Below are 24,433 nucleotides of genomic sequence, written 5' to 3' on the forward strand. Positions count from 1 at the left end.
TCAGATATTCAGCGGTGTTCTAACTTATTTGCAAAACATTCATACTAGCTTTAATGACGTCACACGTCAGGTACGTACTTCTGTTACCTAAATCACATCTTGTTTCTCAAATACGGTGAACTTACAAAATTCTTTAAAGTAAATTTTAAATTGGCAATCCTTAGGTGTACAATTTTATATTTCTGAAATATTATAAATTCTTTAAGATTAAATATGACTTTAAATTGATGCTATACAGACGACCAAATAGTAGCTTTATAATACCGTAGAAAATAAACGGGAAAATTGTACATACTTAAATTACATAATTTCGTATAAACTTCAGAGCAGCAAATGTATTTGATGCGAACGGTAGTTCGATGATGTTATACGTTATTCCATGTATTAAATTGATGATATAGGCCACAAATATTGCATTGCAAAACAAATTAAATAAAACTGGTCTAAAATGATTCAGTAATAATCCAAAAAGTATACGATAAGTTCAAAGACACGCTTAAGTTGAGAGATTTATCTCCACTGCGTAGGAAGTAGAAACAAAAAATATAATTGAACAATACATTAATCAATGTATCAGTAAGCTAGAATAGCTATACGATTACTCATATTTCATTAATATGCAGCAGCAAGATCATGTATTATGACATCATTTATGCATAATGGATTCTGAGTATCAGAAACGATTACTACCGACGTCTCAATCTGATTGTAGCTACAGTCAAACACTCTTTATTAAATATCTTGAATTGTAGCTTTATTAGATCTGCTAAAATTCAAAAAGACCCTTTTAGACACAATTCTTTGTAACTTCTTTGTCAGTTTTGTCAGTTGTTAATCCAAAGTTAGTTTTATTTTCTTAAAAATTATTTTGTCCAGTAGTTTCTTCTCAATTACAGAGATAAGCTTCACTCAAATACCGAGGTCGATTACGTGACGCTGCAATTAAAAACGATCTTCGATCTAAAAACTCGGCCTGTAAAGTTAGTTTAAAATAATTTACATTTATTATTTAATTTTAATTACTTCCTGTGAAATTAATTTTGATTCTAATTGGTCATCGTAATATATTATTATAATGATCAAATTTAGATCAAGTGAGATAATGAGACATAATGATGTTCAGTTTTTGGAAAAAGAAATAATTAGCCGACTGTTAATTGGAACAAATTAAAACATGACTAATAAAAATAGAACGTAATGAGAAAGTAATTTTTCATTAATTTGCACATTTCACTTATCAAATAATCAGATTTCGTACATAAAATTACAACTTCGACGGTTATAGCCTTTTCTATTAAAATATCACATGAAATATAAAAAAAATTTGTTCACAACAAAAAATAGTAAGATAATGAAGACTTTTTATTCGCTAAACCTGTATACTTTTCAAATTCTAAAAGTATAAGTGAGAACGTTAATTAGGTACCGACTAATTAAGAAATATTATTAAAAAATCACAAAACATGATACCACCGCAAAAAATATACTAAGTATTATACGTAGGTATACGTGTAACTATTGACTTTGACTAACTGGAAATACTAATATAGCTAATGGAAAAGAACGACCATAAGTCTGCGTCTACATAAACATTACAGGTAAATATTTACATACGTACTACACAGAGAATAAGTATGAATGTTGAAGAAATACGTAAGATAGTAAATAGGTAAAACTAAACAATATGTGAAACCAAAAAAAGAACCTTTTTAATATTATGTTACACCACAGAAATGTTGTACGTTACACCACACATTTTAAATATTTACCATAATTTTAAAACTCCTTTGCTGATTTCATAAGTCTTATAAAGAAATTAATTATATAACATGTAACATTGAAAAAAACTAAAACGAACTTCAATTAAACATCAGTTACCTTCGCAATGAATATATTGAGTTTCACAACTAAAGCGACTCATAATTTAATTAATGTTATAAAAAATTATAACATCACCAAGAAGGTTGCACCAAATCATCTCATTAGGCAATGGGTATATAGGCTTACTTTCCCACGTGCCACAAACTAGAACTTCCTACTGAAACATGGAAGCGTAATTAATTACACAGAGATAAAAGGAAAAAATGGCAGAGTCAGTCTTATAACATTTATAACAAGCAAGCTCGCTGTATTACAGAGACTTACGTAACGATATTATGAATTAGAATTATCATATGTATGACTTACATAACCTAATCACTGCATCCAGTGTTATAATTGGTGTATACTTTCATTTTGGCTCAGAAATAAAATATATATTCTGTAGATGGGCAATTTTTTAAATTACGAACCTAATTTGCTCAACAGTTGCAGATGCTCTGTTTCGTCATATATTCAACTCTTTCAACTTTGTGTAATGTCCCCGAGTGGTGTTAATTGCGGTGGCATAATCTTGGATAAACAACGTTTACCTATTCTATGTGAACGTAATAGAAACAGAATATCATTGCTACCAATAATATCAACTTAGCGACTTTGGTAGTCGAAACGTGACCTTTGTCTACTTTTAGAATACTTTCATCTGTTATTGCTGATTTTGGCTTCAAACTGCCAATTTCGATCAATTATGGTGGTAGAGATACCAACACAATATCTAACTCGCTACCTAGCTCCATCAAATCACTTTAATTCAGAGATTGCTTATAGCAATAAGGCCGCCTTTGCATGCTACTCATAATACAATATTTAAATTATTCATTTTTAATGTTTATTATTTATTTTTGCGTGCAATAAAATATTTTTTCTTCTTCTTCAAATCAAAAGAGAGCTTCGGAGCTTCATAGATACAAAATCTATAGTCGGTGTAGTAGTACCTACCCTAGTTGAAATCATTGTGCACGCTACTATTCTATACTATGCCTTAAGAACAATACTATCATAATTATTAACTGACCAACGACAACATAAAAAAGTTGAGTTTGAACTTTTGGCTGATAATTTAAAAAATGTAGCATAATATTAATAATATTTTAATTATAATGGATTTTTATTAGTAACCACAATAAAGTATACGGGTATTTACTTCTTAAACGACGCAGTAACAATATCTCCAACTTAATTACCATCGAAAATTGAATGAAATTTAATTATAACTTTTATTTCTTCACTAATAAAGTCGTTAATCGCTTGCAGAGTTATGGACGGCTGCTTATCATATCTCTTCCACAACCTCACGTAGACACTAGCACCGGTTGTATGTTACTCGTATTACAAGAAATTGAATATAAATGATGGGATTTCCTTTACATTTACATAACAGTTCACATATTACACTATCGTAAGAAGTTATTATGTCTTTGTATTCAGATTTATCGGTTGTTGATTTTGTTCATTTAGTGTGAAATTCTTCCTGATCATAATTCTTCAGTGTTCTCTCTTGAAATATCGCTTTCCTCACATCCCTTAGTTGCCTTCAATATGAGACAATGGAAAGTTACTCTTTGTATTTTGTTAATTAAATTATTATTGCTTAATACATATTCATTCATTATCAACCCATATCCCATCACTGCTGAGCTCTCCTTTCATAATGAGAGGGGTTAGTTCAATTGTCCACTACGCGGATTGGCAGACTTCACACACGCAGAGAATTAAGAAAATTCTCTGGTATGTAGGTTTCCTCACGATGTTTTTCCTTCACGTTTTGAGACACGTCATATTGTCTCAAACGATGCATGCCCCGGACCGGATTCGAACCCACACCCTCCGGAATCAGGGGATGAGGTCATATCCACTGGAATATGACGGCTCAGTACATATTCTTGTCATATTTCGTTTTTCTAAATTCATTTATGTTCTTTTTGTGTTAATTTGTTTCTCATATTTTGACTTTACACGCGAATATCTCTGTAGCACGTTTTCCAATGAAAAAATTACAGATATCATTACCAACTATGAACTGCTGACTCCTATTTTTATAACTTAAACTACATTTGTTTGCTCGTACAGGATGTCGACCTGGTATCTGATCAACATGTAGTCAAACTAACAGAACAAGTCTCTATATGCCGTTACCTAAATCATTTAGAGCCTCCAAAATTTTCAATGAAACGTATCATTGCAAAACAATGACAAGTCTCAGTCTATTTGGAAGAAACAATAGTGGTATGGCGCAACTTCTCTCGCGGTCCACGTACCTGATCTCATTCACTGATTTGCCCTACAAATATTGTGAGTGTTCTTGACATTCGACACAACAGCCCGTTCCCGCTAGTCGAATGTCTTGCCTTGCAAAATGTCGGGTGCTTCATTTGCTTCATTATGGGGAAATACTACCAGCATGGTAATTCATTCTATATAATATTATCAGATTAATTTAGTTCTATGTTTGATAGCAATCGAATACTAAACTACCTAATTGTATTTTTTCTTCCATTGCTATATTTATCCATTGACTATTGCTGGAGGTTTTTACTTTATCTGGCTGATTAATCTCGTCCTTAACGCTTTTCAGCCAAGAATTAGGTTAACTATCTCAAACAGATGCCGTATTTATATTCTGTGAAGTATTTTAAGCTCATTTATCAGTGTGATCTCAAACCACTAACAAGATCTGTCTAGTTTTGACAGAAGGATTAGTAGCGCAATGTGCAAAAATTCCAAGAGCAAAATAATCCTTCAAGTGATGGAGATAGCACACGTCAAAGTTAAGTGTTTTTAAAAATAACTCCTGTTGGTAGGTATAGGGTTTTCCTATCATGATTTTGCGTATCACAAATATGTTAAACCACTCTTACACACTTTTGTTTATCGGTGACTAATTTGGGAAGTTTATTGTGTGACTAAATACATGTTATTATATTAAAATAAATAATCATCGTTTCTAAGGCCTCATCTATACTAATCTATACTAATATTATAAAGCTGAAGAGTTTGTTTGTTTGTTTGATTGAACGCGCTAATCTCAGGAACTACTGGTCCGATTTGAAAAATTCTTTCAGTGTTAGATAGCCCATTTATCGAGGAAGGCTATAAGCTATATATTATCTCCGTATTCCTACGGGAACGAGAACCACGCGAGTGAAACCGCGCGGTGTCAGCTAATCTACTATATTCCTGGCGCTTTTCAATTTTGATTCTATTCTTTTCTTCTTTCTAAACTTTCTACTTGTTTTTTTGTTTATATGAAATAGAGTAAAAAGAAAACCATCCTTGCTTTGTTTGTTCATTTTAAAAATAGATACATAACAAGATGGATTACTGCTAAAATGGTGTTAAGCTGCTGGCTCTTACTTAACATTTTATTTCTAATCCATCAAGTAAACGTATTGTTTACCGTTCGCATTCTTATGTACTCATGCGATAGAGATAAAAGTATCATAAACCTGAGTGCATTCAGTTCTATTGTACCAGTATGATTGATCACAGCAAGAAACATGCTCTACAATTTAGAAGTAACGATCACTTTCTTTAACTCTCTAGAATTTACTCTGTAATGACACCTTGAAGATATCGTCCTAATCACACTAAGATTATAGATGCGATAGTTTTTGTGTATGTTTGTTACTTCTTCACGCCCCAAGTAGGTACAGACCGATTTGGGATGGAGATATTATATTATACTCTGGATTAATAAAAATGCTACTTCTTGTGCCACAAAGTCGTTTGTTTTCGTGGGATTAGTAAAAAAATGTTTTCTGTTTGAAAATGATAAATAATATTTATTCAAAAAATATAGAATTATTTATTTAATAATAATAATATCTAAAAGAAAGTGATGTTGTAAGACGAAATATCATAAATATTCAAATTGAGTGAAAAATTATTATCATTCGTATGCATAAACCCGACAGTAAACAAAGTTAAAATGATAAAATAAGCACTCCGAATCCATTTAATATTTTTTATTGGAATCATTCTTATCATTGAAAACTCTATCTTAATTTAAATGACATATGGTGTAAATTCCTACATCATGATGAACCTATATCAAACACCAACCTAAAGGCGTGAGCAAAAAATCGTAAACCAATATGTTACGACTACGTTTAAAAATCACAAATTTACCAATTCAGTACTTAGGACTTCAATATTAAGGTTGATTATCCTGTAAACGTTGTTTAGCACCTGCGATAATACGTTGATAAAAACCCGAGGAGTCTCTAAGTAAAGTTAGATTAAGTTCAAGGTGATCGTCTAACCGAGCAAGGTACAAGACTATTTAAAACTCCATCCATTAAACAGCAAATTCATAAAGTTTTGTAAAATATTCAGATCTTTTTCGATGCTTATTACGAGTTTGCAAAGTGATGTTATTTCGATTAATGATAGACAATCCTTTAATACTATAATGATTTAAAATCATGAACTAGCATAAGTACGGACCCACTCGCGTCTAAAGATCCATCCTATTCCTATCCTCCCACAGGGACCATATCACTTTTTGATAAGTGACTATGCCGTTCTGTTGATAAATACGTCAACATACACGCATAATATCATAATAATGCGTGAAAGAATAGCAAATAAACACATTCACATATTTCATAACATTAGTTATAAGTTACAATTAACAATAAGTTACAATACAAGTCTAGGTTGTCACGTGTATGCAAATCATAACACAATTGTCAGTCATCTTGTGCGTCAAATGCGATAATTATACTAATTAGACAAATGACTGACACCAAATAACAAAAGGAACGATAATTAAAATAAGTGAAGTCAATTCAAAACCACTAGACGATTGAGGATGGAACATTACTCGGACATTAGTTGGAATTATCACCGGTATCGATTTCACAATAACCACTGATTAAACAATGCTGCTTCGAACAGATCTTATGAATGCTTGCTTAGTTAATTATTGCTCTAAGTGAAATAATTAACACTGTGGTTAGATCTACTGATCAAGTTACCGTCTCGTTAGAGAACAACATAGTTTTCAGAGAAGCAAATCAATCATAACTAAGTATTTAATGAGCCATTTTGTGCCACTTTTGTGATTTTAATGCACGTCAAAGTTTGCCTCCAAATTCTAGAAATAATGTTGCTAATATATTATGGCACAAAATCATACATTCTCCTATCTCGGGGATATCCATATCCATGTGTCACCTAGTGCTTAATGTGCAATACAAAAGTAAAGATCAAAGTAGGTTATTCATTATTAAATGAAGAAGAAAATTGAAATTATAATAATAATTTTCATTTGATATTGAATAACCTATAAGAAATATACCTACTAAGTACCTACGCACTTGACGACCTAGACTTGGTCTACGTGAAATTCGGTATTATATTCTTTGTTTTATCCCATTTGAACTTTCTGTCCCACAAACTGAAGGATACAAATTAAAAGATATTTTTTGCACTGTTTTTCTAATTGAATCGCCATTTTTATACCTACTTATTTAAAATTTTACCAAGCATTCACGTTTTAATTGAACACCTCTACCCTAACATTCGTAACAACAAAAAGCTTCAATATATGAAAGGAATATTTTAGAAATCATGTTATTCATACAGTACCCCATTGAGCTGAAACGCAAAGAGCGCGTAAAGTCGCAAAATTGCAAAATTAGCCGCTTTCTTCCGCCGCGCGGGACCTGCTCCACTTCTCCATATCACAATCACTTCGTTTTCACGTTGCGTGCATCTCCTAATATATCGCCACATTAATCTTGCCCCGGGGGATATGATTTCTCTTGTCATTTTTCAAGCATAGCCTTAGAGCTCCAGCAGACGTACAATTATTGTGAGTTGGCCGATTAAATCGCGGACAAATAGATAGGTTTAGACATATGCTAGCCCACATATCTTCGCCAAGTAAATCGGTCGACTAATTAGTTGGACACCGATCGTATCAGTATCGTATTTCATTTTGGATAAAATACTATTAAGAAAAATACCAATCAATTACAGAAATAAGCAATTTAGTCATCCAATAGTCGGCCAACTTACTCGTGCAATCGATTGTGTGCAGGAGCTCTTACTTATCGCTCAGTTTCGTTATTCTACGTGTTATTATCGCTGTTGGTTTTGATTTAACATTTCTTTATTTTATTGAGATGAATATTTTCATACACTGCAATGCGTTTTATTTATTTATCGACTATTAAACTTAGCTTTGAAAATAAAAGTTATTTTGTTTTCCTTGAATTCATATTTTGCATTGTGATGATCACAATCAATAAATCAAACAATCTGTGATAAAGATCAAATGTCATTCAAATTGTTAGTAGGTACAAAGATAAGTAACTTCACGATAGGTATAGAGAAATTTCACAATGTCAAAGATTAAGTGTTACCACGGCAATAGATCTAATACTTGTAATAAATAAAATTAATCTAATACTGCATCGTCACATATTATATATAACAATTATCAGATGATAGTATCAAGGAGCAATTAGTTGAAAAAATAGAGTTAATACTGCTAAAAATCTCTATATTTATTTTAGGTATAATAAGGACTTTTTTATCAGACATTATTTCTATAGTATTAGAAAACGCCTTAGGAAGAATACAATAAGGAACTTAAGCTAACTTAACCTAATAACTATACAAATCATGCCCACGTTTCCATCATCATCATTTGCGCAAAAAATGAGCCAGCCCTTCTGTCACCAGTCGAGGCAACTAGCCGCGGTGAAATGATACAGTAAAATTTTTTGGCACTGCGACTCCATGGCCCAAGGGTCTCCACGGCAAAAGGTACAAATATGTAACTCTCTGTCAGAGAGGCATACTTGAGCCACTTACCGGTTTCAGCTTTTTCTGCTGAAGGAATAAATTCATCTTCATCGTATATTGTTTACATTAGCTTTCAACCACAAAAACCCCATCATAATCATTCCATTCGTGAAGAAGCTACGATACTACAGACAGTCAAACTTATGACACCGCTTTTTTATAGCGAGAGTTAAAACATAACAACCCAACGTGCAATGGTTGCCCAACGATTGTTGTCGACTAGTTTTTACTCTCAACGATTGCCACCTGACCTTCACAACAAGTAATTCAGGTTTAGATCAATACAATTCTTCAATATATAAATAGAATGCATTAATTACGTTTTTTGACAGCAGCGTGTGCCATACACGTGCATAATGTAATGTGTGTGACCGCAAAACAGGTGCGAATCGACGGCTGTGTAGTGTAATATTACTGCGTTTTTATTGAACTTTTAACCTCGACAATACCTTGCTATTGCAGAAACTATTAAGTACTTAAAAGACCTATACTTTTAGTTTTTGACAGACATGATAGAAGAAAGAATATTTGAAAAATAACATGAAGCAAACGACAAATGAGCCTGGATAAAATTTTTGTGTTGAGTTCCTATGATCACTTTGCGACTCCATTATCAGCTCCATAGCACCATAATATTGCATTGTCACCAAGATGCTCAAGTATACCAAAGAGTCTTATCGAACGTCAGAAAGTTGTTAGGTATATCTTAGTTTCCAAGATTTTACCCACATAATCGTCTACTAAGAATTATTAAGAATTAAATTCAAACTCCAACAAAATCTTGTGAAACTATCTAAAAGTCTACAATCTTCATATTACTTAGGTAATGTGTATTTTCTACGACACTTTACGCTTTCCTTGAGTGACTGTGTAATCGTTAATACCCAGGTAAGTAGTATGGTTTATTTAACCCATACCACTAATATGACTGAAGCTTACTCCCAGCTAAGACCCAGCTAAGCTTGGTCTAAGAACCTCTGATAGCCAAAAATTGGTCATTCTGTAAATGCTATTATCAGTTTGTCAATCGATTTGTCAGAAAGATCAAATTTGGAAATTGTCTTTGGGAGATACTAGTATTTCAAAGTCCAGACCCGCAATCGTCGTTAAGCGTTGTAAAAGTCGTCAGATATTTTTAATGGATTCTAATAAAATGTAGACGTTTACGATTATTGCCATGGTCCCTAATGTTTCAGTACTTTTCATGTTTATTAAGGTCCCAAATCCCGAATCTTTATGCTTGCTATAAAAGATATCAATACGATTATTGTAAATAACGATTGACTTTTTTATAGACCTTAAGGTTATCTCTTTGTATAAATGCTCAAAATGCATTTCGAATGCATTTTCTTATTAAAACATTCATAATCTGGTGTCTGGGATATACAACGTGTCCCAAAATTCAACGATAAGCGGGCGCCAAAAGATTGACCTGCTCATGAGCACTTAAGGAAAAATAATAAAAAAAATATACCTAAATTTTTTTTTTAGTTACAAAATAAATTTTAAAATTCTTTGAAAATTTACACCTTGTATGATATTTTGAACTACCGCAGCTACAATTTCTTAAATATGCTTAAGATTTTTTTTGTATCGGAACCTAAGTAGTACTACTATTCACCACAACTCTTAAAAACACCACAATGCCCGCAGTTTTTACACAAAAAAAAATCAAAATATTTTTTTTCCCTCGAATTTTTAAAGATTTTTACTTTCAGTCTACTTTGACTCATGGTCTTGCAAAAAAAAGTATGAACACCGCTATGGCAAGTTATTTTCAAAGTTGACGCAACTAATCAAGATTTCAAAATAGTATAATACCCTAGGATAACTAGTCACAAAAAAAAATATGCGTACCATTTGTAAACAAGAACCAAATTTCTTAATTGTTCTTGTTGTTAGTAATAAATTTTACTATGTTCCAAAAATGTGTTTGTTATTTTAATTACACAACATTAAAGTAAATGTTCGAATTGTTTTCCACCGGCATTAATACAGGCACGACATCGCCTTAAAAACGACCGTTTTATTTTTCGCGCATATCTTCTAGCATTGATATGTGCCGCAGCCTGAGTGATTTTTTGCCGAAGCTCGTCCAATGTCGTAATCGGTTTTGCGTAGATCCTGTCTTTGAGACAACCCCAATAAAAGAAATCCAGGGGGTTTAGGTCGGGTGATCGGGGTGGCCATAGGATAGGACCAAGTCGCCCGATCCAACGCCCCGGATACTCGTGGTCTAGGTATTGTCTCACAGGACGAGCGTAGTGAGCTGGGCAACCATCATTTTGATACCACATATTTTGAAGGTCGCTTAGGGGGACGTCTTCTAGTAATTCTTGCAAATCATTTTGTAAAAAGTTCAAATAACTGTCCCCATCTAAGTTTCCTTGTAATTCAAAAGGCCCAATCACTTTTCCATTTAAAATGCCCGTCCATAAGTTGACCTTAAATTGATATTGGGATTTGTCTTCTCTCATCAGGTGCGGATTCTCATTGCTCCAGCTGTGTAGGTTGTGAAGATTTAAATAGCCATCTTTCTTGCAGGTTGTTTCATCCGACCATAGTACTTTATCCAAGAACTGAGGATCTTCCCGATGCTTTTGAAGCATCACTCGGCAAAATGCGATCCGCAGTGGATAGTCCCGTGATAGTAACGTTTGTACACGTCTGTAATGATATGGGTGTAGCCGATGACGTTTTAGTATTCGATGTGCTGAACTTTTTGGGATTCCCGTAGCTGCTTCTATGGCACGCACTGAGGTAGTTGAATCAATGTTTATTTCATTGAGAACTTCTTCATCGCATTCCGATCTAGGTCTTCCAGCGTTTCTTCTAGCTGACGGCAAACGACCCTCCGAAAACGCTTGATGCACATTCATAAATACCCGATAATCTGGATATCTTTGAGCGTTTGGGTACCTTTCTCGATACAATCTGCTAGCAGCGTTAGCATTGCATCGACATTCTCCATAAATGAGATGCATGTTAGCGTATTCCATCGGCGTGTATGGTTGCGGCATGATAACGCTAAACAGTCCAAAATACACCAAAAGTCCAATTCACAAAACACAGGCACAGTCCAAAATAATGCCAGGTCAGTTCAGTTTGCAGATCACTTAAGTCCAGTCCAAAATGCAAAGCCAAAAGTCGTTAGTACGAGAGCCACGTCAATTGAATACGGAAAGTTGCGCAGTAAACAAAGGAGCAGAGCGTACTGACTTGCTGGGAACAGGATTTTCTTTACCTGCATCATTGTCATTCAACAAAGAACATCTGTCTATCCCTCTCTAACGTATACTTATCGCTATCTTTCTCTCTCTCTCTCTCTCTCTTATTTTTAAATGTTATCGTTCGTTCCATTAAAATTCTAGGAAATTGCAACGTATGACTCACATCATTTTGTGCATAAAGTAAAAGTGATTTCTAGGAGCAAAAACATTTTAGAAATTTAGTTCTTGTTTACAAATGGTACGCATATTTTTTTTTTGCGACTAGTTATCCTAGGGTATTATACTATTTTGAAATCTTGATTAGTTGCGTCAACTTTGAAAATAACTTGCCATAGCGGTGTTCATACTTTTTTTTGCAAGACCATGAGTCAAAGTAGACTGAAAGTAAAAATCTTTAAAAATTTGAGGGAAAAAAAATATTTTGATATTTTTTTGTGTAAAAACTGCGGGCATTGTGGTGTTTTTAAGAGTTGTGGTGAATAGTAGTACTACTTAGGTTCCGATACAAAAAAAATCTTAAGCATATTTAAGAAATTGTAGCTGCGGTAGTTCAAAATATCATACAAGGTGTAAATTTTCAAAGAATTTTAAAATTTATTTTGTAACTAAAAAAAAAATTTAGGTATATTTTTTTTATTATTTTTCCTTAAGTGCTCATGAGCAGGTCAATCTTTTGGCGCCCGCTTATCGTTGAATTTTGGGACACGTTGTATACATGTATTAAACAAATATTTATTTTTGAAATTTAAAGAAAATGTTACTTATATTGATTGAAATCTAATTATAACTGTGTACGTATAATTTATTGCAGACAAGGTCCCACCTAAAATACATTAAGCTGTATTAGAAATCGAAAAATAATAAAACCTAGAAATCTATTGTATAAATATATAAAAATAAGATCAGTGAAAAATAAATATATTATACATTAATATCAACTCATCCATCATCAAAAGAAAGCCAAACTTCTAAAGGTAAATCTTGTACTAAAAATCTGTAACTTACTCGTAGTGAATAAAGTTTGCTTATTTGAAACGCAATAGTAATATGATTCAATCAAATAGTACTTTGGAGCATTTCTAACTTAACTAAAGGACCTAACAAAGACTATTATAGGCAATAATACCGCTGCGTCCGGTTTGATATTGCACATTCCCACAATAAAATATGACGTTACCAAGCGCACCGATATAGTAATCTTGTTCATTGAAAAAAAGTTGAGAATTTTTGCGATAAAAACCGAGAAAAATCCGATGATGCATGCAAAATTTCTTAACGCAACACGAACAAATCTGCGAGACTCACTTTCATCTTCACCGGACAGCATTCACTTATATGTGAATTTAAAATTGAGAAATAAATTACATAAATATCACACATCTCATACTATCGATGAGGGAAACTAACATTCCTGATTATAGCTATTTACTCGTGTTGCATCAACGATTGTATGTAAGCCGAACTCAGTTGAGTGAAAGGCTTTCTCCTTCACATTAAGTGCAATAATTAAGTATTTAACTTTTTTTTGTTAAACATATTCAACCAGTCAAATACTTTAAAAGCTATTTGGTAGGTCAGTACTTTCTTTTGCATCTTCATGGCTTGCTTTCGATATCTTATTGTTTTTAACTATATAAGGTTACAATGTTTATGTTTAAAGGTAGTGTCTACTTGAATTATCGCCTTAACATTGTCGTTTCTTTGTACCTTCAAAAGTCCGATGATCTTCTGACTCAGACATGACATCACAGTGGTCATTTTTAAATGCGGTTGTTCGAAGATGTTAAATCCGTTTCCTTTTCGCATACGTATATGGTTTTCTTAATATACATTATCTCAATCTGATTATCATGAACATCGCAATATCATGAAAATGCAATATCTATGCTTTATAATTACAAATTACTATCTACTTCGTTTAAAACTGATATGTTATCTATAATTTCAAGCATGTAAATAATATACATATTGTGGAGGTATTCTATAAACAAGATGAACTGCTAAATTCCTGGCTAAAGCATTATAGGGTTATGATTAACGTCGAAGTATTTGAAGAATTAAATATCCAACCAAATATGTCAAACGTTTATGAATTTATTGATATCTCGGCTATCTATTAAAAATAATAGATTACTATCAACGTTAGTGACGTATTGAGAATTCAAGGCTTGGAATTTGATAGCAAAGACAACGTTTAAGTTTAAACAGGACGTAATGTACTAACCAACTTGAGCATTTGTGATTCCGAAGTCGTGAACACGAATCAGTTAAAAGCAGCACGCTAATCAAGTCCTAATTAAACCATCAAGCGTCCACAGCACACACACACACTTTTACCAAACTAATTATCGAGTGAGGACCATTCGTAAACAGAAATACGAGAAATGAGAATCGAGACGAGCGGACGACCGTTTGTTTTTCAACTTCTCCAAGCCACGCGTCCGCCGCGAATGTTCTCAATTAACTCCTTAGAAATCTCACACTGTTTAACAAAGCCACGATTCTATTATCGATATTATCTCATTAAACACACGGATTGTTGTTTTTAATTCCCAAAAATGACACTCGCGTATTGGATACGTTACAAGCGACGTGACAAGCGTTACCGGTGACGGTTGGCGCGGCACTGACAACGACAAGGCGCAAAGCAAAGCAAGTGGCAAGATATCGAGAATGAATGGTGCATGCTGCATGGACTGTCGAGTGTCGATTGTCGACTAGGCTTGCCGCGGTGAAACACATGCCTGTGGCGTTAAAAGCCTTTGCGTGTGGTGGCCATTCCTCGACGACGATCTCAATCTTTATTGTTTAATACTATTAATTTTAATTTGAGGAAACCCATCGTCTATAGCAGGACATTTTATTGCAAAACCAGAGAACATGTCTTACAATGTACTGTTCCTGTCAACCTAAGGCAGAAACATGAGAGCTGTAAGGCCACATTTACTTGTGATTTCAATGGTCATAGAATTCATCAAGGTCGTAAATTTTTGTCACTATAAACCTATAATTAATCAGATGTGTCAACAATAGAATTAACTGTAGTTATTACTGCAATATTTAGGATGAACATAATAGAAGTAAACACCTGCTCAATGGTATTAATGTCCTTTGGAATTATTAATCTGTTGGTGATATAATTAGCAGTGCCCAGTGCTTAAGCGTTGGTGTTTTCCTCGAGGACTAAAAGAACTCTAGTCCTTCATGATTTTCGTATTATATCAATGGATCTGAGCTTATACGAGAAGGGATTTGTAACTTTGAACACGCTGTTCCAATGTGAGTTAGTAATATTGTGTGATATAACAGGCACTGTCAGGTGTTTATGATCATGACCGAGATCGACAGCCCTAAGTGCTGTCCAAACCACTCCTATTCAACGGGAAATCAAAATTGAAATTCTGGTAATAAACCCTCAATACTCTTACAGAAGAATTTACTAAAAGAACAAAAAATATTTCTCAGACTGACCCATTTGGAAGCAAAACCTCCACATCCGTAATCGCACAGGCTAACCACTGGACTAACGCTGGAAAAATAATAATTAGTACATTTATGTATTCTGTAATTAACCTTAATTTTAAAGGAAGGTATCCAAGGTATCTATTCGCACGATCCTATTTTACACTTCAAACAAAATAGTGTCGAAACAAGCACGAAACGTAATGACAGATGGGTTTCAGATAAGATCCGAATCGTGGCCGAAACAATGAGACGCACCAAAACACAGGGAGGCTCAAAACACTCGTAGTTTGATGATGAAATCGGTCATGATGACAATGGGAGAAAAGACAAACTAAAAACTGAAACAACTATTTTAACGCAACACACTTGGACAAATAAAAGTGAGTCAAGCTGTAGCTAATGTTGAATAATACATATAAGAAAACATATTACTAGAAAATTGCGAAAGATTTGGATTATATTGAAAAAATATATAGTTTTTTATTAAAATTTATATTTTGATATTAGCTGTTTTTGTAAGCATTTAAAGCAATCAAGCAAAATTGAACATTCGCCAAGTAATAAAATATAAGCAACGTAATAACTTGGAATATAATACCAAGATTTATATTTCAGACAGACAATCGAGTTTTTTTGCAAATATCAAATTATATTTGAAAATTCAGTTTTATGACGATAACTTTTGCTTACGTCCGATTTCAATGAAATAAACGGTAAAGTCTATGTTTAGTTTAATCTATCGGCGAAAACTGCATAAAATCCTGTAATAAATACACCAAGTGAGAAACTTGTGCCAGTGGATATGATCTCTGCCTCTGCAGTGGATATGACCTCTGCCTTCGAATCGGAGGGCGTACGTTCGAATCCGGTCCGGGGCATAAACCTCCAATATTTCAGGTTTGTGAATTTTAAGAAATTAAATATCACGTGTTTGAAGGAAAAACATCTTGAAGATACCTGCCTGAGAATTTTCTTAATTCTCTACGTGTGGGAAGTCTATCATTGGGCCAGCGTGGTGGACTATTAGCATAACCCTTCTCATTCTGAGAATATACTCATGCTAATAGGTGAGCCGAATATGGGGTATTAATGATGAAACGTACCATACAGACATATACACAAACAAACATTCAAACAATAAGACAAAAGAATTGAATGATTTTTCTCATTAATTCTATGATTAAAAGACCATTAACTTGCCTCGTTTCTGATAAGAAATCGTTAAAACCGCTTGTAGACGAAGGAAGTGAGTATTCACGTAGTCAAATTGATTTTTTGAACCACCTTTTTGTAGTCGGTTGAAAAATAACTAAGTAGGAGAAATATAAGGCTGAAAATGTCTGAGATTCCTCGTGTGCAAATCTTGTTTTTCCCTTTAGTATAGGCAATCATAGAAAGTAGTGTCCGGTCGGGGCAGGTTCTAATAGGAAATAGCGGAGTGAAGCAAACGTTTCTATGTTTAGGAAAATGGGTTGCAAGGGTTGACAACCACATTTCTTTTCATTTTAACCGCCTAATAAAGAAGTTTTGTTTTCAGTCTGAATGTGTTTATGTATATTTCTATGTACGAGATTTTTTGAACATGTAAGATTTTCATTTGAACATATATTTTTCAGGTAAAGTATCAATCGGGTTACTATCTTTACCCATCGGTAACGGTAGTAACCCGACTATAACTTGAAAACGATCAATTTTACCTTAATAAGAAATGTTTTACAGATATTACACACATAATAAAGATAAAATCTCTTTTTTTTATGTTTAGCTTCTTGATTAGCTTACCTAGAAGAGATCGCTTGTTAACGACAAGCTCGCCTATTGTGCATTTTGTCAATTCTTTAAGTCAATTGTATTGTGTGTTCTTTGTAGTGTATAATAAAGTGTATTTTCTTTCTTTCTTGCCTTTTTAGATTGTTAAGGGGTAGATAGGTATATCCTTTTACGAATTATACAAAACGTTGTTATCTACATGATTCGTATAATTATGATGTCATCAATAAGTAATTAGGTCAAATTAAAAATAATTATCATTCAAATAATAATTATTATCGTTATATCAGTTATTATATTTTAAGCATCAGGATTAGCCATGAAATTATTTTAAACATGTCACTCAGTTTTCTGTTAAGCTTATTAAGCTACCGAAAGAAAATTTATATATAAAAGGGCTTAAAATATTAATAAAAATCTTTGATTATGGGGTACCATAAGTACCTAGTATGGTACCTCATAATTAATAAAATTACGCAAACGCCCTTGAGCCCAATCGAACGTCAGAATTCTAATTTAGCTTTAAAGATTTGACCGACTTAAGCTAAAATACCAAGATAAGTAAACCTTGTAATAAAGTAATATGTTTCCTGTGGTAAGGCACAAAACAGTACATATCTAACGTGGTATAATATAAATTACCAGCAGTTACCGTTTATTTGTAAAGTTGACAACCCTAACCTCTACCGTGGAATACTGAGTCATGTATTTTCTTTCCTTCCGATTTTCTGACCTATTTTTACACTATACTAGAACGAGTTTCTCTTCCATGACTGACAACTAATAAAAACTAGCAATCACGTTACTTTGATACACTATACATGATAAGATACTTTGTACCTAGAAATGCTCCTTGGGAAACGCCTCCTTGGAAAGTAGAAAAATATGTTGATACACATATTTTTCCACTTTCTATAAATATTAAAGTTCTTTTAAAGTGTAAAAACGTAGTTGTAAATAACGTGTCCGCGGAACTCCAAAGTTTTCAATTACTTATGAGTTTTCAGATACTTAGGTACCTACCTAAGTAAAACCGTAATTTCTTAAAATAGTCATTATTTTGATAAATTTATCCCGGGACCGTTTATGTTGCGACCTTGTATCTTTATTTTTGCAGAAGGTTTTAGTTTTTTAAAGATTACCAAGCGGTTTACCCTCCTAAAATAAATTATCAAAAAAATTCAAAGTGACTGATGATTAGATTAGAGATATGATTTCTCATTTATGGTATTTTTTAAAATACCAGCTTGGACCAATTTCAGCTTGGACGGTTGAAAGTAGGAACCCTTAGAACCTGTACCTTTCAGAGCCTTCATAGCTACACAATTGGCTACATACCTATAATAAGACCAAGGCTGACGAAAAGGTTGAATCCTAGAAAACATAAATGTACAAGTATAATATGGCTGAATTTTAAAACGAGGTACATCTGACCGTCGCACAAGCTTTCAATACATAATGAACTAATCGTAATCCCGTATGAACTGTGAATAACATTGTGTCCCATTGTCAAGCCCTCGAGATAAATCTGACAGATCGGCGCTCGTACGTGAGCCTGCGGTGGACGCTGATAACGTTGCCAATCGATTTGAGCGAGATAACAGCACACTCGTTACGTCAATGGAGGATCGGTGTGCATGTAAACAAAATACATATTTAATAACTTTAATTTAGAAAGAGCCAATGTCTAAGGAAAGAAAAATGCCTTTATTTCAATATTGTTCCACACAAGACAATATATCCAATATGCTCTCCCAGGGATTTTCCTGTGATGCATGGCGTAAACCAGAAAATGGCCCCAGCATTTTTAATTAAGTAGCATTATGCTGACTTAATTAAAAATAGATCATGCAGCGCTGATTTTCAGCTGGAACCTCAGACTAGGCTTTGACTTCATCGTCAGGAGTATGCCCGGATGTGACTGACAAAACCGATTTTGCAGGATTTACAGGACTTTTCTGTCTTCTAAATAACACGTCGGTCATCACGATATCTTAAAAACCATTGAATGTACTTTGAAATTTCTTTGAAATTTGGCAAGGAGGTAGTTCATAGTTAGTAAAGACGTCCGCTAAGGACGGATAGTGCGAGAGGGTCAGATTAAGGAGAATATATGCTATGGTAAAATAGGGAAAGAAGAGAGAAATTTTAAATAACTACATTATTATAAATGCCTGGTTGACAGCCTGCCTGGCAGCCAGTGTTCCGTATTCTTGCCACCATTCCACGTGGGCATGAGTTGTATAGGTAGTTATTAGGATAATGCACTCTTTCTCAATAAAAAATTGGCTATTTAACAATATAATAATGCTACCGTACCTACCTACATTAAACTCTGGAACTTTTCCTCTACCAAATTAACGACGTAATGTCGCTTTTTTCTGAACACTGTAATTATTCACATAAGAAGCACATTAAAGTTAACACTTATGCAATCCGTTGCCGTTTCAGTTTTTCTTTAATTTGGTTCGAGTCGTTCAACTCAGCGGGACGGAGGCGGCGGAGATAATAATTGGGTTCTGAGAATAAATAAATGAAGTACAAGCCTACCTAACTAATATATTATTAAGAATTTAAGAACATTGATGGTCTGTTCATCGTTTTAATCTTTTCTATTAAATTTTTGAAACTAAAAATTATTTGACCATTATTCTTTAATTCATATTTAACATCTAGCCGACATTCATCCGCGTATAGTTTCCGTTCCCGAGAGAATCAAGGGATCAAGCAATATAGCCTATTAGTTTAAGATCCTTATTAGGAATCTGCTTTTATTTGTTTGGCCGGGAAATTTACTATAATATGTAGTATTATAAGGGTATTATCTGGATCTACTACCGATTTTAATAATTACACTAGCAAGCCAAGTTATTTGTGAGTGTCATCTTTATTATTGTATCTCCGTATTTCCACTCAAACGGGAGCTACGTGGGCGAAACCGCGGGTGTCTGCTAGTTCACTAAAAAGTTATTTTAACCTTCGACGTAAAAAAGGTACCTTCTAATACTATTGGGAATTTATTTTAAGAAAGAAATAATAATAATATGCTCCCGACCAAATTGTTTTCTCTCTTTTCGGCCACGGCGGCCATCATGGTAAGATTAACCATGTACGTAGGAGATATTATAGTGAGTAAGTCATAGTTTTTTTTTTGGTCTTTTACAAGTTAGCCCTTGACTACAATCTCACCTGATGGTAAGTGATGATGCAGTCTAAGATGGAACCGGGCTAATTTGTTAGGGGGAGGATGAAAATCCACACTCCTTTCGGTACACGACATCGTACCGGTAGGGTGGTAACTAGCCACGGCCAAAGCCTCCCATCAGTCAGACCTAGGGACAACCCACCGCCTCCCATGGCCCTTTCAACCTCTCGGTAATTTGGGCCGAATCGAGGGAGAGCGAACCCGGTACTTGCTCTTTGCGTGTTCCCAGGACGCCTTCTTGACTCCCTACAAGTTATTTTCTCTTTTTGCTCCTTGTCCCTTGATACTCACTCTCCTGCTTCTGGAGCTGGACGACACACGACGTTGAGATAAGCTTTCCCGCCACCAGTCAAACCTGGACCAATTAAGAAAATCTCAATCTGCCCAGCCGGGGATCGAACCCAGGACCCCCGTTTTGTAAATCCACCGCGCATACCACTGCGCCACGGACTGACACGACCGGTTGAAGATCAGGAACGACGGCTTTACGTGCTCTGCGAGGCACGGGGGCGTACCAACACCGCCAACTTCCCAATTCCAGGATGCTATTTTGTTTTTTTTTTATAAGAATTTTTTTTTAAGTCCAGGATTCGAATCCCGGCTCAATTCAAATACCGACACAGAATTCAAATCCAAAACCGAACAGCCAGTTTTACCAGTAAGTAATTTTCAGAAAATGGCACCTCATAATTTGAAAGTCAATAAAAAACACTCCTGAAATCAACCTCGCTTGAACCCCACACGCTTGTAAGGCGAATCGAAAGCAAAAACTAGTCGCGTCACATCCGCCCATTCAGCGCCGTGTTTGGACAAGAAACGGAAGCCTTATAGTGTAAGAGCTAGTCAACAGCAACAACGAACTAGAATTAACGTGACAAAATGTCTAAGCAAGAGTTTATATTACATTTTTCATTTTTTCATTTCTTCATCATCATTGAATGCTATTACTTACTGTAATTTACGTTAATAAAATTCCAGTTCTTTCTACTACATCTTGTTATTGTAAAACCCTGTGACAGCAATCAGCCATACACTTGGATTTTTTTGTAAAAAAGAAATTCAAGTGTACAGCAAGCTCATCGTCAAAAATCATTCAAAACTCAAAAGTTTTCGCAAACTAAGCCAAAGAATAAGTAACAAAGATGATGAAGTAACGAATATTGTTTTATTTTTATTACATGCAGGTCCACATCTTCCGAGGCTTCTGGCTTTACTATTTACCATATGTATCAGACACTCATATCTGCCGGCGGAGCTAATGAGGACGGTGGTCATACCCATAATTAAAAACAAAACAGGGGATATTACTGAGAAGGGGAACTACCGACCGATCTCATTGGCTACTGTTATAGCCAAGGTTTTTGACGGTCTGTTGGAGCGTCAGCTAAGCAAATATCTGCGAATTCACGATGCACAATTTGGTTTTAGACCGGGTGTCTCGACAGAAAGTGCGATTCTGACGCTCAAACATACCGTTAGATACTACACTGATAGGAGTACACTTGTATACGCTGCCTTTCTGGACCTCTCGAAAGCTTTTGACCTGGTTAGGTACGATATACTTTGGTCTAAGTTGATTGACTCGGGAGTACCACAGGAAGTGATCAATATTCTCAAGTATTGGTATGACCATCAGACTATCCAGGTCAAATGGAGGAGTACTCTTTCTGATGAGTTCAGGTTGGAGTGTGGAGTGAGACAGGGGGGAATATCGTCTCCAGCACTCTTCAACCTCTACATGAACCAACTAATTATAGAGCTCGGCAACGCTGGTGTCGGCTGCTCAATAGATGGGCAGTGTGTTAACAATATTAGTTATGTTGACGACATGGTGTTGTTGAGTCCATCAGTAAGGGCGCTCCGGAAGCTGCTGACAATTTGTGAGAGATATGCGCAGAAGCATGGCCTTCTGTATAATGTTAAGAAGAGCGAACTTCTGGTGTTTCGGGTGGGCTCGCGAAAATTAGAAAATGTACCACCAGTAACATTGGGAGGAATCGAGCTTCAGAGGGTGTTGGAGTTCAAATACCTCGGTCATATTGTCACTGAGGGTTTGTGCGACGACATGGACATGGAAAGGGAAAGGAGAGCTATTGCTGTCAGATGCAATATGTTGGCTCGCAGGTTCGCGCGGTCTACTGTAGACGTAAAAGTAACACTGTTTAAGGCGTTCTGTCAGACGCTATACACGTGCAGCCTGTGGGTCAACTATACGCAGAAGACATACAATGCACTCCGAGTGCAATACAACAATGCCTTCAGGGTGATGTTGGGGCTCCCACGGTACTGTAGTGCATCAGCAATGTTTGCGTACGGAAGGACTGACAGCTTCTCTACAGTCATACGGAAACGAACGGCAACGCTGATGAGCAGGTTGAGGGGGAGCACTAACACCTTCCTGAGAGTGATTAGCGAAAAGTATGACTGTCCCATACTGAGGCACTGGATACACACACATACCTGTGTGCCCGGTGTGTCAGTATGTAGGGGCAGATATCTTAAGTAAGTATTATACCTAAATATGTAGTGTTATTATTTCTCTTTTTTTTATTTTTTTGGTCTGTATTTACTTTACTAACATATAATTTAAGCTATTGTCTTTTTTTTTGTACACTAACAACTATGGGTCAAGGCCTGAAATAAACATATTTTTTTTTTTTTTTGATTTTGCACAATGAAATGTGATTTCGATCAATCACGGAAACTAAAACAGGTTTAAATGAAGCAAATATTCAATCTGTGTTACTTATGAGAGGTAAAGGTTTTTGTTAAGTGGTTATGATTACAAGTGCTTAAAGGAAAAGGATTTTTTTTTTTTGAATAAGCAAGCGCTTAGCTGCAATCACGCCTGATATTAAGTGATGATGCAGCCTACGTTGGAACGCGCTTGCCTAGCTTGTAGGTGGTGGGGAAAATGGAAGAATTTTATAGAGATAAAATGGTCATTAGCTCTTTGACTATAATTCGCCAAATACACTGAAGACAATTCCAAACGAACTCAAAACACTATTGTGATAGTCAATAATAATTGACAATGTGGTTGACGTTCCCAATTTCCTTTCATTTGTAAATTATTTTTGGTTAAACATCCTTACAATGCGGTAAAAACGTCATTTATCAATGACTAGTGACATAAAGTACATCATCGACCTCGATAGCTCTTGTTTCAAGGGCTGGACTGAAAAACTAGAGTTCTAAGTTCAAACCCCGACGAAGATGTTGGGCTAAAACCATAATCACTTATTATTTTATTTATACTTCAAGTTATTTAATATTTTTTTTTAATATAAATATAATAAACTATTCTTTAAAAATTACTCCTTGTTTGTTTTATACTCCTTGGTGATGACTGGTGTCCTCATGTTTTTCTAAACGTAACGTACGTCTTGCCTGGAAGAAATCGCAACTTTTACGAGTAAGCGATAATTCCACCTTTTCTATCCTGCTCTCTTTATAATAATATCAATGCAATCATTTGGCTCACTGCTGAGCACAAGTCTCCCCTCAGAATGAGAGGGGTTTGGCCAATAGTCCAACACGCTGGCACCATGCGGATTGGCAGACCTCACACGAAAATTAAGAAAATTCTCAGGTATGCAGGTTTCTTCACGATATTTTTCAACGTTTGAGACACGTAATATTTAATTTCTTAAAATGCACATAACTGAAAAGTTGAAAACTGAAAAGCACTTTCAGTGTTAGATAGCCCATTTATCGAGGAAGGCTATATATTATCCCCGTATTCTTACGAGAACGAGAACAACGCGGGCGAAACCGCGTCTGCAAGTGAAAAATAAATTTAATGTAAAGATAAATCATCAAATAAACATTAATTTCAATAAAAACATGTACGTTGACAGTAGAAAAGATAGATACATGAAATGGCGCAGACAGTCGCATGCCGAGTGCGAATCAAACATACAAACGTCTGAAACTTTCGTCTGCTGGAGAAATTACATCAATTATTTTTAATTGGCAACACTGACCAGCCAGCAGCTTATCAGTGTTGTTATATAATGGCTTGATAGCGGTCATTATCTGTACAAATAGTTTTTTGATGCGATTTTTT

The 24,433-nt window shown here is 34.8% G+C and overlaps 1 protein-coding gene across 2 annotated transcripts in view; it reads right to left on the reverse strand.

Moving 5' to 3' along the window:
- The window catches only part of LOC112050965 (rho GTPase-activating protein conundrum), a 96,806-nt gene that overhangs the window by 67,424 nt on the left and 4,949 nt on the right, over positions 1-24,433 (reverse strand). Inside the window, exon 1 of one of the 2 annotated variants that reach the window (XM_024089383.2) lies at positions 14,149-14,608. The exons of the other annotated variant lie outside the window; for it this stretch is intronic. Coding sequence (XP_023945151.2) covers positions 14,149-14,160 — 12 coding nt within the window. The 5' untranslated portion in view covers positions 14,161-14,608. Of the gene's footprint in view, positions 1-14,148; positions 14,609-24,433 lie in introns of those variants that run through there. 2 annotated transcript variants of the gene reach the window in all.

The sequence above is a fragment of the Bicyclus anynana genome, chromosome 1 (assembly GCF_947172395.1).
Source record: "Bicyclus anynana chromosome 1, ilBicAnyn1.1, whole genome shotgun sequence".
In the NCBI taxonomy this organism is placed as follows: domain Eukaryota; kingdom Metazoa; phylum Arthropoda; class Insecta; order Lepidoptera; family Nymphalidae; genus Bicyclus; species Bicyclus anynana.